Below are 12,596 nucleotides of genomic sequence, written 5' to 3' on the forward strand. Positions count from 1 at the left end.
TTAGCAAATATTTTTAATGTGTATTCAGAATTTATATGTGAATTTAAACAGAAGATAAGATAACATCGATATTGTAAGAACTGCTAACAATGCAATTTACATTTCGCTTTACACCATGTTTTTTTAAAGAAATTATTTCCGTTGCATTGTTCAGCGCATTGTTTAATGGCACTCAGCCGATTGTTGAGTTCTGCATTTTTCTTTTTATACTCATCTAAAGAAAAAATAAATATAGATTGATTAATTGGTCGATGCTACATAAATAACTGCTCTTGAATTGATTTCTTTTAAAGACGATACCTACCCAAAGCATCATTCAATTCGTTAATAGTCGCATTTTTATAAGTGGTCTCAATTCTTTGCGATTCCAATTGCTCTTTACATGTATCAACTAAATTGTTGATGTTCGCATACTTTGTATCACAAGAAACTACCAGAGTAAAAAGTTTTGTTTGGACTTCTTCCATATTCTTCTGACATTGGGCTAGAATGTGGAATGCAATAAAACTTAGATTTTTCATATGTATTACATATAAGAAGATACCTACTCCATCCATTGTGATTAAGCTCAACTACTTTATTCAGTTCCTTAATAGTCACATTCTTATAAGTGGACTCATTTCTTTGCGATTCCAAATCATTCTGACACGATTCTTTAATTGACACAATTTTAATTGGTATTTATTTTACACTTCAAAGTGATTCACTTACCTAATATTATTTGTTGATTACTTTGATATTCTTTGAAGCTTTCATCCCTTAATTTTACTAAATTTGTATTATTTAATTGACATTCATCTGGGAAAAAGTATTTTCTATTAGGTTTATTCAAATTAGAAATTCAATCTAGCATACTTAGCTTCTCTTCGACTGATTTCTTCTCCTCTTCTGTCTTTTGCAAATTCATATTGTTCTCTTGACATTGATCTAGTAAAGTTAATAAAACTTATTTAAATTCTGCAATGTAATAAGCCAAAGGCAACACTTTCTCAACTGAATTTTATTATTATTAGTTACTATTTCCATTTCTTTAATTAAGTAAAGTGAACACTTACCCAACAATTTACGATTAGCCTCAGCTTCTTTTTTCATATCGTCAATAGTGACATCCTTTTCGTTGGAGTCAAACCTTTCTGACTCCAAATCCATCTGACACGATTCTGTAAGAGAGCAGATTTGCAATCAGACTTAACTTAACAACTTAAATTACTAATTAATAAACCTTCTTGGTCGCCTAATTCATCATTCAGTTGGTCCAAGTTTTTAATTGTTAATTCGCATTCATCTGAAAAAATATGTAACTGTACTAATTTGTTTATTACAAATATGACTGAGCTTACTTTTTTCATTTTTCAGTTGTTGAATTTTATCATTAAGATTCTGAACCTCAGATTTTAACATTTTGTTTTCCTCATCTGAAAAAATATGTATGTGGGCTAATTAGTTTATTATAAGTATGACTGAACTTACTTTGTTCATTTTCCAGTTGTTGAATTTTATCATTAAGATTCTGAACCTCAGATTTTAACATTTTGTTTTCCTCATATGATTTGACCATATCATGGGGACATATTATTTTTGGTTTTTTCAGATTACCTATTTTGTGGAATGATTATTTATTATTAAATTTCCCTAACTGTGCGGAAATAGTCTATAAAATCTTACTCTGCAAGTTCTTAATTTCTAATTCTTTCTTTGCAATTTGCAATTGGTAATCTTCCAGAAGCTTTGTTTTATCTTCTATCTCAGCTCTTTGGCTAGCAACAATTCCATTGTTATTCGACAAGTTCTCTATTTCACGTTCTTTCTTTTGAATTTGGTTTTTGTAGTCTTCTATTTGTTCATTGGCTTTGTTCGTTTTATTAATTTGCATTTCCAGCAGTATTAGTTTATCTTCTATTTCAGCTTTTTGGCTAGCAATAAGTTCATCTTTAATCGAAATGCTCTTTATTTCGGCTCCTTGCTTTTCAATTTGGTTTTTATATTCGTCTAGTTGCTGATTAGCTTTATTGGTTTCATTTATTTGAAGTTCCAGGAGCATTATTTTTTCTTCCATTTCTCCACACTGCCTTAATTGATTTTCCACAGGCGCGATGTATGCTTTTGTAGAATTTAGTTCTTCATCAAGGTTAACATTTCTTATTTGATCCTCTAATAGTTCAGTATAATTTAGAATTTCTTTGGGCAGAGAACTACTCGCTGTGTATTTTGGCACGAGAATAAATAATACCGCCAACAATTTCAAAAATGTCTGCATCTTTTCTCTGTTTTTAAAAACACGCTTGCGCACTTCTTAATGCCGATTAGAACTGCAAATCGCTTCTGAACTAAGTAGCTTTTATACTAAATACAAATGTTCTTATTGACGCATTTCCTCAAAATTGTCGTACGTTGAAAGATTAAGATTATTCTAAAATGAGTCATTCATAATTTTGTTGAAATAATTTAAATTAGAATTTTATATCGAAGTGTACGTGAGTAAAATGTTGACATTCCAAAGAAACTTAAGCTGTTATCTCAAATAAAGAAATTTATATCGAATCGTACGTAAGTAAAATATTGACATTCCAAAGAAACTTAAGCTGTTCTCTCAAATAAAGAATTTTATATCGAATCGTACGTAAGTAAAATATTGATATTCCAAAGAAACTTAAGCTGTTATCTCAAATAAAGAATTATACTTTATTTGCCCAAATTGTATTATTCTTTTGAAAGTACTTTTTTCACATGAATTAACTGTTGAAATGATGGCAGAAATTCCCATGATGATTTATTTAACGAACTAATATAACACGAGTTTATAATCCTAAATAGTATACGTAAAAAAAAATTTTAAATCAGAATTCCGCATAATATTTTTCCAGTTAAATAAAGAACAAGTACAGTCAGTAAGTAAAACCGTATATTCGTCATCTTCTCTGAATTCATAATTTTAATAGTTGAAAAATACAATATCAATGCAATTATTTTGCTCGATAATATTTGCAAATTCGATAAATGAAAAATTAAATGACTCTTTAAAGTCCATTTGGGTATGGGCGAATCTTCATGACTACGGACTTGACATCAAAGTATTCCCAGCGTATGAAACCATTGAATGGAGCATTGAGATTGCTATAAAATGATAAAAATTAAATTATTTGCCTTAATTTATTGATAAATTAAACGAACCTCAGTCCACAATCGTTTGGATACCACCAACCACTTCGGAAAATGTTGGCGCAATTGTGATGAGATGGAGATCGATTTTGATCGTATGTTGAGAATTCCTGATTGACATTCAATCTTAAAGCATCACATGCGTTGCCGGTAAACTTTCCTAAAGATTCCAATTTGTAGTGCGATGTTGAGTTGGCAATCGCAAAATCATCATATTGTGCCACAACTGATCCCCAATCAAATTTTAATGTGATATGCAGCACTTGTCGTGTTGAACTGGTGAAAAGTTGCAGTTTCTTCAATCCAATGAAAAAGTCAGCTCGAGAGGTGCCAAATCCTTCCTCGTATTCCTGCCAGCTTTTATTAAAATCTTCCTCTCCATTAGTTCGTCGCTGAATGACCACCCAACCAGCATCGTCACAAAGCACATAGTTCGACGATTTATTCTGTGGTTGTATTTCTTGAAAACCAGCAGACAAATGTAAACAAGAGGTTGGAAGAATTCTTAGGGGAGTTGACGGAGTAGTGCGATCACGTTCTTCCTTCCATTTACGTCTCAACGCACGCGCGTTTTCAATTTCTTCCCAATGTGAACTCACTATGCATATTTGCACAATTATAAGGAGTAAAGCGTAAAATTGTTGGCACTTTTCCATATTTGAGTTTTAAAAGCGAATCCAAGTCTCACATCCGTTTGCTACTTAAAACCAAGGGCTACTAAAAGTAGTAAAAAGTTCGCAGCCGCGCTAAAGTAAAATAATATCTTAAGCTCATGCTTAAGCAACGAAATGTTATCAGTTGGGACGCTATCAATTTTTAATATGCTAAAACACATAATAATGTTAATGCGGCAGCAAGTTCCGGCGTCAAACAAATTCAAATTTATTCTAGAAAATAAATGTACACTGAAAACATGTTAAAAACGTACATTTTGATTAAATCTCAATGCTTTTTTTAATCTTTAGTCTTAGTATACGTTATAATTTATAGTATATTTACAATGAATAAATATCATACGCACCCTTACATCGCTTATATGTGTTCACATTAACTTACATTAAGAATATCCAAAATAATATAAAATACTATTATCGAAATGTGGAATTACATTTTTATACCCGCTACCCATAGGGTAGAAGGGTATTATAACTTTGTGCCGGCAGGAAATGTATGTAACAGGTAGAAGGAGGCATCTCCGACCCTATAAAGTATATATATTCTTGATCAGCGTCAACAGCCGAGACGATCTAGCCATGTCCGTCTGTCCGTCTGTGTGTCTGTCCGTCTGTCCGTATGAACACCTAGATCTCAGAGACTATGTGAGATAGCATTTGTTATGTTTGCACGCAGATCAAGTTTGTTTCAAATTTTTGACACGCCTCCTTCCGCCCCCGAAAATCGAATAACAAGCGTAATTTTAAAGCTAGAGTTACGTATTTTGGTACATACAGTAACTATAGTAGTTATGATTCCTGAAAATTTGGTAGCGATCAGATAAAAATTGTGGAAGTTATTAAAGAAATACTGGGCAAAAACGCCTACTTACTAGAGCTCTTAGTTGCTTTGGCCGACATTGTGCCGTCTATGGTATATTTTGAATGGTGTGCTGTATCGATATACCAAACATACCATTTGGTATATTTTTAGTATTTTCGGTATATTTTGAAAATAATACCGCAATATTTTGCCCTTATTAAAAATGGGTAGCGGGTATCTCACAGTCGAGCACACTCGACTGTAACTTTCTTACTTGTTCATCTAAAAAATAGAGAATAAATATCTCAATTTTTAAATATGATATTATATTTTAATAATTATTAATCTTGATATATAATATAAAACCAAATAATGATAAAATTTGTATTTTAAAACATTAAGGCTCGATTTTATAACTTTTTTAATAAATCTTTTGTTAATAAATCCAAAAACCATTTGTTATTCTTATAGCAGAAGAGTAATTAAAACTTCTTTTATAAATCGAAAAAAAACATAAGTTATTTCATTTATTAAAGAAGATTAAACTACTTTTTATAATTTGATCATTTGTATTTCATCAAAAAAGAGCAAATAAATCGCGCTGTCACCTCAAAAACAATTTATTAAGCTCCTCAATAGCCGATTTCCTTCGCTCCTGAAACTTTTAATTTTCATTGCAGCTGCACAATGAGACGAGAGTTTTACTGACCAGTCTTCGACTTATTCTCCAGTTTTATGACCTTTTATTGGCACCGTTTGCCAATTCGCTGACTGTCTTGCTTGAATTGCTGTGCTGCAGTGCAGAGAAGAAGCCCAATGACCGTTAAGCATTAATGTCCTGTGGCAATCGACATCGAACTGTGTGTGGAGAACTTTTACGTGTTAGCATATTTTATGGTGTCGTCTGACAGTCTGCCAGTCTGCTAGTCGAACTTTAATTGGTACATTCGAACAATACCAATAAATGCCAAAAACAGTTGCAGCAGCAGCGAGCCAAAAGTTTGATGTGCATTGACCGGGATTTTTATGGGAGTTTGGGAGGAAAACGACGACTGGAGCTAAATCCCCACTGAAAGCAAACCCAAATCAACTCAAGGGACACAAGGGGAAAGGGGGCTGTAACAAACCGCAAGGATAACAACGGCTTTTAGCCGTTTTCCCGCTACAGCAGCCGTTTTCCACTCCTCCAGTTGCAAGTTGCGGTTGCGGCTGGCCGTAGACAACGAATCCAGTTAACAATTCAATGAACGCAATTACAAGCGACCAGGTTGTAGGTTTGGGTGGCAGTTGCACGTTGCCAGGACAGCGATTAGAGACGCGTTCAAATTAAACGTTTACAACATATTGTTGCTGGCCAGTCGCCCGTTACACCCATGTCTCTACCTCCCCAACCACCTCTGGAAGTTTGTGGCCAAAAAACGTGGCCATAAATGCTTGGCCCAAAATGGTTGGTTGTGCATAATTTATGCGCTCAATTCGTCGCTGCATTCAAATGCCTATATAGCACATTCTCTTTCCCTTTCTTAGTGGCATTTGTTGCCAAGCCTTTGTGGCAACAGCTGACGCAGCGCTTCCGATTAATTAAAGCCATTTTATTGACGCAGCATGTCGCCCACTCGCATTTTTCTTCATTTTCTATTTTCTATTTGCGATTTGCCATTTTGATTTTTGCTCTTGTTTCTATTTTTCCTCCTGCGGTTTGGTCTCACACTTTTCCCCAAATAAGCGACGTGCAAATTATTTGATGGCCAACAATTTTTGGCATAAAACAAAAGGTATAACAAAATATTTATTACATTTTCCCATTATTTAAAGGTGTAACAGATTGCAGCTCTATTCAGAGGTTGGATATATGTATGTATATTTGCAAAAGGAGTGAAAAAATATTGAATTAAACCTAGGTGGCAACATTTACTTTAGTTTTGGCAATATTTATTTATTTATAAAAAAATAAATTGAAAAAGAAACACGTAGTTCCTATACAATTTTTCAAAAATAGATATAGATTCATACAATATACGGAAAAAGGAAAATATCGACAAATAAACCTTACAGCCATTTTCTTTTTAGTTTAAGAAATCTGATAAGCAAATAATTAAATATAAAATTGTATTGGATTTAGAATTTCATACAAAAATAATTACTGCATGTTCATATTTTATGAATTTTTATATGTATATTTTTCTGTTAATTAATTTGCCTATTCGATTTTTTAAACTGAAAAAGTTAGCTTTTATTTATTTATCATTATTTTTTATTTTTCTAAATCTGTAGGTATATTTTGGTTAAAGTAAATCTATATTGACCCCATAACATAATTTATTAATGCTATTTTTTTTTCCTAATACATTTGGATGATTAGATAACAGAAGAGTGAATTCCTTTTCCAGACTCTTGGCTATGTTATTAATATAACAGGTATTATTATCAGATTACAACAACCTGTTTTCATGTTTAAGGAATTTTTCAATCTGGAATTCTTCCATAAGATCCAAAAGCTCTCAAAATCAAGATTTTTAATCTTGTTTTAGAACGTCATCTTTTAATACTGAGTACGTCTATTATTTTCACTTATTTATAAACTTCAGATTCTTGAAAAAGTCTTTACCTCGATACCTCAATATATAATATTTTGATCGCATAAGATTTTCAGCCTCCGTGATAATTCAACTAATATGTGTCTTGGCATATGCAACTCCATTAAGTGCTCAACGTATCCTGATACCATGGGAGCGTCAATGCCAGTGGCTAATCCGCATTCAAAGCGTCTGTCAACATGAAGCACGTGCCACGTTGCGTCATCGTCGTCGATGACAAAGTTTGTCGCTGCCGCAGCCGTCACGATGCCAGCTCCGTTGCTCCGTCTTGCCAACTGCTTAATCAATTACGCAACTTTGTAACAACATGCAGCCAGTTCGAAGTCGAAGCTGAAGCTGAAGCTGAGGCAACACAAGCTGTAGCTGGCAGTCAGAACGGAGCTGCAAACTCCGGGACCGGAAAACCCCGAGCACAACTCACAACTCAGAACTTGCAACTTGGGCATTAGGCTAAGCAAAGGCAAAGAAAAACGTCAGCTTTTGCTGGGGAGGCGCGCCACTAAATTGACAGCTGCAGCAAGCACCTTTTACTGAGGCTGCATGCCTCATCTTGTGGCAGTGAGTGGAGTGCTGGCTGCAACTTTTCGAAAGTATTTTAAATTGCACGTCGCTAAAGTCGAAAATAGTTTAATTAAAATGCATGTGAAGCATTTTCTTTTCAACATTTTCCCCCTCAAACCCCCGAATGAACCTTATACAGTTGGCATGCATAATCAAATTAACGTGATCTCTCAACGAAGCTGCGCGCAGAACTTCAGAAAAGTGTTCTTAATTGCAGTATGATGATATATGAATAGCAGAATGCATTCAGCATATCAACTTTTTGCAGCGATAAATGAGCCTCAACTTGAGCGGTTAAAAAGTTATTTTCGGTAGTAAATAAGTATAAAACACTTCATTCGAAGACCGATTTGCGAGTGTGGCAAACTCCTTGTTAAATAAAAAGCAGCTGAAAATGATACAGTCGAAGTATTAAACTTCTATCAAAGTGTCTTGAAAGATATAATGTAAAAAAGTAAAAAATGATTAAAAAGTTTTTATGCAATATTTTGATACACACTTGCCTTAAATATCTATTTAAAATATTTAACAATAATAAAAACACATTAGTGACGTAAATATAGTTTAGATACAAAAAAAATAAATGAAACATTAAATTTTTACTTATAAATTCTTTTATAAAAGACTTTAATTTTAATAAAATATTTTTCAGTTATCAATATAAAATAAATGATATACTTACTATATTTATTGATCGCATCGAAAAATAGTCCACTTAATATTCAACTTTACATTTATCAAGTAACAAAGCTACAGTCTTTGAATTTTTTTTAATTAGCTTCTTTATTTAAGTATCGAACCAGTACAGCAAGAACAAAATAGTACTATAACAACACAGGTAAAAGAAATGTTTATGTTTGGGCCAAACCTCATATTAGTTTAAGGTGTTTCTGAGAAGATCTGAGAAGAACGTTTTGGCGAACCCTTGACGCATCAATCGCCTCAACGGTCTAGCTGGTAGTAGTCTCCTAGCCAGTCTGCTTTTATGAGTTAGCAACCTATCGTTATATCGGCTTGTGTGTCTGCCAATCTGCTCCTCTACAGAATGTATTTTCAGATCGCGGTGTAGGGACAGTCTTTGAATAATAACAAAATTGTGCAGTATTGTTCTTAATACTGAAATATTCCGAATATCGTATTTGGCATATCGAAGAAGTACCGTCCTCAAAATATACACCAGTTTATATTATTGTATTTTAGTATTTTTGAAGTATATTCTTCTTAAATTATACCTGATAATATACCACAAAAGTACAAAAATAGCAATATCGATGAAGTACTACACTCGAAATATACTGTTAAGGTAAAAATATGGCATTTTGTCATGCAAGCCAAGACGCGAATGCATATAAAACAAATGCTGGTGACACTTTATAAAATAATCTCTTCCCTACAAAATCAATTTTTATATTTAACTTTAAATAATAATTGAATTCGAATTCACGTTTTTTCGATATTAACGATATGATAGAATTAATATAATATGAGAGTTTTCAAAATCAATTTATGTAAAATTAAATTAGTTTAGTAAAATATTTCTATTACCACAAAACATACATAAATTTAGTAAATATGTATGTAAACTTAAGTAATTTATAAAATATCCCCTTTAATATAAAATTTACATAAAATTTAGAGCAAAATTTTGTTCGACTAGCCAAACGTAAATCGATCACAGTTGTCATAAGGCGGCAGACCAAAGAGCTCCGGTTCAAAGTCAGCCATTGAACGCAGGACAATTGTGGCATCCTTGGTCTGCTCCTCAGGCACACGAGGATCAGGTATCATGACCACCTGCATGCCCGCAGCCAAGGCAGCCTGCTTGCCAATGGGCGAATCCTCAAAGACCAGACAACACTGAGGCTTCGGCTTAGGCTTAAATCGCGATGCGGCTAAAAGAAAAATGTCTGGAGCAGGTTTGCCATGGACCAGCTCGGGATCATCGCCGCAGACAATGTGACGAAAGGCGGGCATTAGATCGCAATGTGATCCCGCCTTATGAAGAAATACTTTCCGCTGTGCTGAGGTGCCAATGGCCATCGGAACACGATGATTATGGAGATGAAGTATAAGATCTTTTACCCCAGGCATCAATTCCACTTTCCCCATCTGACGATGCACTTCATCATTGAACATTTGCTCGAATGTGGCGCCATCAATGGGCAAATTGAGTTTCTCAACCAGAAATCTGGTTGACTTGGGAGTTGGCATTCCCATGCATTGCAGCTTCAAGTCGTAAGTGTATTTCTCTCCATAGGGTCGCAATAAGTTGGAGACGGCTTTCTCGTATTGCTTCTCAGTATCTATAGAAGGCATATCTTTTTTAACTACTTTCTAAATTAGTATTAAATACTAATGTAGTTTACCCATCAAAGTTCCATCATTATCAAAAATGCAGTGCGTCACTTTGTGTAGACATTTGTCTTGAGCTGGTGACATCTTTTCTGCGATTCCTTCGCCTACAACATGTAAACAATTTCCAAAAAAAAATAAAAGAAAAAACTATTGTATTTAAAATTGCCAAGAGAAGGGCAACTGAGTTGAGAAATCAGTAAATATGTTTAACATATTTAAGCAGCGTTAATCAAGGTCATTGTCTTTTTTTTTAAATTATTTATAAAACAAGAATGAAAGGTACAGTCGAGTGTGCCACACATGTTGAATAAAGGTAAAAATACTAAAATAATCCAATAATCGTTGAAATACTACATTCAAAATATAATATACCATAGAAGTCCAAATATACCAAATTGCTGTAGACGTTCTTTGCCATACAAAAGAATTTCTTAAATATCTACTACAATTTTTGGTACTGCTTTTATTTATATTATAATTATTATTCTAAAGTTTTTTAGTAATTTGCGATGATAATTTTTTAATTGACAAAATTTGTATTTATTTGTCACGATTTATCTTAATAAATTTTTCAAAATTTTTATCAAATATTAAAAAAATGTAGAGTCACTTAACCAAACGAGAATTTAGGACTGCAGTCGATATAGGGCAGACCAAAAAGTTCTGGCTGAAAGCATTCCATCGAGGGCAAGACAAGCGTTGCCCCCTCCCTCAGTTCTTTGGGCACATGAGGCTCTGGGATCATGACAACCTGCATTCCAGCAGCCAAGCCTGCCCGCATGCCCGCCGGCGAATCCTCAAAGACTAGACAACACTCCGGCTTGGGTTGCGGCTTAAAACGCGAGGCGGCAAGCAGAAAAATATCTGGCGCCGGTTTGCTGCGCTTCAGTTGCGGATCATCGCCGCAGACAATGTGATGCATGACAGTCAAGAGATTGCGATGCGGATACGATTTAATGCGCAACGATTCACTGGACGACGACGTGGCTATGGCCATTGGAATATGCTGATCGTAGAGATGGCGCAGCAGCTCATCAACTCCTGGCATTAGAGGCACATTCGCCAGCATTTTGAGTGCCTCTTCTTCGTATTGTTGCACAAACTCGAGTTCAGTTAGGGGCAGCTTGAACATATTAATCAATAAAGCGGCAATGGAAATGGATTTTCTGCCCATGCAGTTAATCTGCATATCATGATTGAAGTCATGACCATATTTAGCGACTACTTTCCTTAACGCATTGCCATAGATTTTTTTCAGAATCTGTAAAGATATTCTTATATTTCTATAGCAAAGAGATCTATCAGTTATCTGGCCAACTTTTGGTACTCTACCCATGAGCGTTCCATCATTGTCAAAGATCACATGGGTGACCTTCTGAAAGCATTTTGTATTGGCATCGGGCATCTTTGATTCTGCTGCTAATCTCGACTAAAACATTCTTAGGATTTGGAATTTTTTAAAAATAAATTTCAGTTGAACTTTTTAAAATACTTTTGTCATTTGAAAAGTGAAGACGAGAATGTTTGACACTTGAAATTCAATAATCAAATAAAGCAAGTATTTTATTAAATAGTATTTCAAATATAAAGTTTTTAAAAATCTATAAAAACTAAAATATTATGCATGGAAAGTATTTGCAAATTAAGAATTATTTTCTTTTAATAAAAACGGCAATTTTTGAAATTTAAAAGTTAACAACAGGCAATTTTCATAAATGTAATGTATAGTAAATAAATATTTATTTTAATAGAGAGAGATGATTTGCAACTTGTTGGTCTCTTGAATTTGGTCAAATTTTAAATTACTGTAATAATATTTCGAATTTAAAATAAAAACTTTAAATTGCAAACTCTTGAGATTTAAGCAATACCTTGATATTAACTATGAAATTACCTATTTTAAATATTAAAAGCCATTAGCGAAATTTGAACTTGTCGCCATTGGAGTTCAATGAATCTTGCATGTCTAAAACCAATTTCAAACTCCTCAGACATCGATTTTAATAAAGTTAAGAAATGAGAAAATAAAAATACAAAAAAAACCCTTTGTGTCATCTGTGGTTATTATTCCACACATTTTTTTTTCAATAAATTTTTTTCAAATTTATTTCCATTTCAGTTTTTGCTGTGCCCTTGAGTGTTTCCTGTGGCGTGCGTTCATTAGGCAAAAGCGGAAGCAGGGGCTAAATGAAAAAGCAAAAATAAAATGATTATAAAACAAAAAAAAAAAAAAGAAAGAAAAGAAAAGTTACAGCCAAGGCAGACGCACATAAAGAGTTAAAAGGTTTATTCACTTTACTTTTACGAGGCTGAAGCACTGAGATTGGAGTTAGCTTTGTTCGAGGGAGGAAAGTGCAGTCTGGCTAAAACATTAAGTAATTATAAGTTGGCAAAAAGTTGTGTGTTGACGCCAGACGAGCGACACACACACACACACACACACACACA

The 12,596-nt window shown here is 33.8% G+C and overlaps 4 protein-coding genes across 5 annotated transcripts; all 4 read right to left on the reverse strand.

The window, feature by feature from the left end:
* LOC132792339 (uncharacterized) lies at positions 1-2,550 on the reverse strand. Of its 2 annotated transcripts, XM_060801653.1 has the most exons (10): positions 1,666-2,508; positions 1,471-1,596; positions 1,341-1,415; positions 1,223-1,285; positions 1,056-1,160; positions 856-927; positions 712-798; positions 549-653; positions 305-484; positions 1-214 (listed from the first exon to the last, which is right to left on the reverse strand). In XM_060801653.1, the coding sequence occupies exons 1-10, from the start codon at positions 2,255-2,257 to the stop codon at positions 84-86; spliced, it is 1,536 nt and encodes a 511-aa protein (XP_060657636.1). In that variant the 5' UTR covers positions 2,258-2,508; the 3' UTR covers positions 1-83. The 2 variants fall into 2 exon arrangements, with proteins under 2 accessions (XP_060657636.1, XP_060657645.1); XM_060801662.1 differs by lacking the exons at positions 1-214; positions 305-484; positions 549-653; positions 712-798 and having other exon boundaries at positions 906-993; positions 1,666-2,550.
* Positions 2,551-2,849: 299 nt separating this feature from the next.
* Positions 2,850-3,886, reverse strand: LOC132798329 (fibrinogen-like protein 1). The gene is made up of 2 exons (XM_060810141.1): positions 3,172-3,886; positions 2,850-3,114 (listed from the first exon to the last, which is right to left on the reverse strand). Exons 1-2 carry the CDS (start codon positions 3,813-3,815, stop codon positions 3,018-3,020), a joined length of 741 nt encoding a protein of 246 aa, XP_060666124.1. The 5' UTR covers positions 3,816-3,886; the 3' UTR covers positions 2,850-3,017.
* A 5,442-nt stretch (positions 3,887-9,328) lies between these two features.
* On the reverse strand, positions 9,329-10,339 carry LOC132794890 (probable pseudouridine-5'-phosphatase). The gene is made up of 2 exons (XM_060805181.1): positions 10,160-10,339; positions 9,329-10,096 (listed from the first exon to the last, which is right to left on the reverse strand). The coding sequence occupies exons 1-2, from the start codon at positions 10,230-10,232 to the stop codon at positions 9,447-9,449; spliced, it is 723 nt and encodes a 240-aa protein (XP_060661164.1). The 5' UTR covers positions 10,233-10,339; the 3' UTR covers positions 9,329-9,446.
* Positions 10,340-10,675: 336 nt separating this feature from the next.
* Positions 10,676-11,655, reverse strand: LOC132798879 (pseudouridine-5'-phosphatase-like). The gene is made up of 2 exons (XM_060810881.1): positions 11,481-11,655; positions 10,676-11,409 (listed from the first exon to the last, which is right to left on the reverse strand). The coding sequence occupies exons 1-2, from the start codon at positions 11,496-11,498 to the stop codon at positions 10,759-10,761; spliced, it is 669 nt and encodes a 222-aa protein (XP_060666864.1). The 5' UTR covers positions 11,499-11,655; the 3' UTR covers positions 10,676-10,758.
* Positions 11,656-12,596: the final 941 nt, after the last annotated feature.

This window comes from Drosophila nasuta, chromosome 2L (assembly GCF_023558535.2).
Source record: "Drosophila nasuta strain 15112-1781.00 chromosome 2L, ASM2355853v1, whole genome shotgun sequence".
NCBI classification, from domain to species: Eukaryota; Metazoa; Arthropoda; class Insecta; order Diptera; family Drosophilidae; genus Drosophila; species Drosophila nasuta.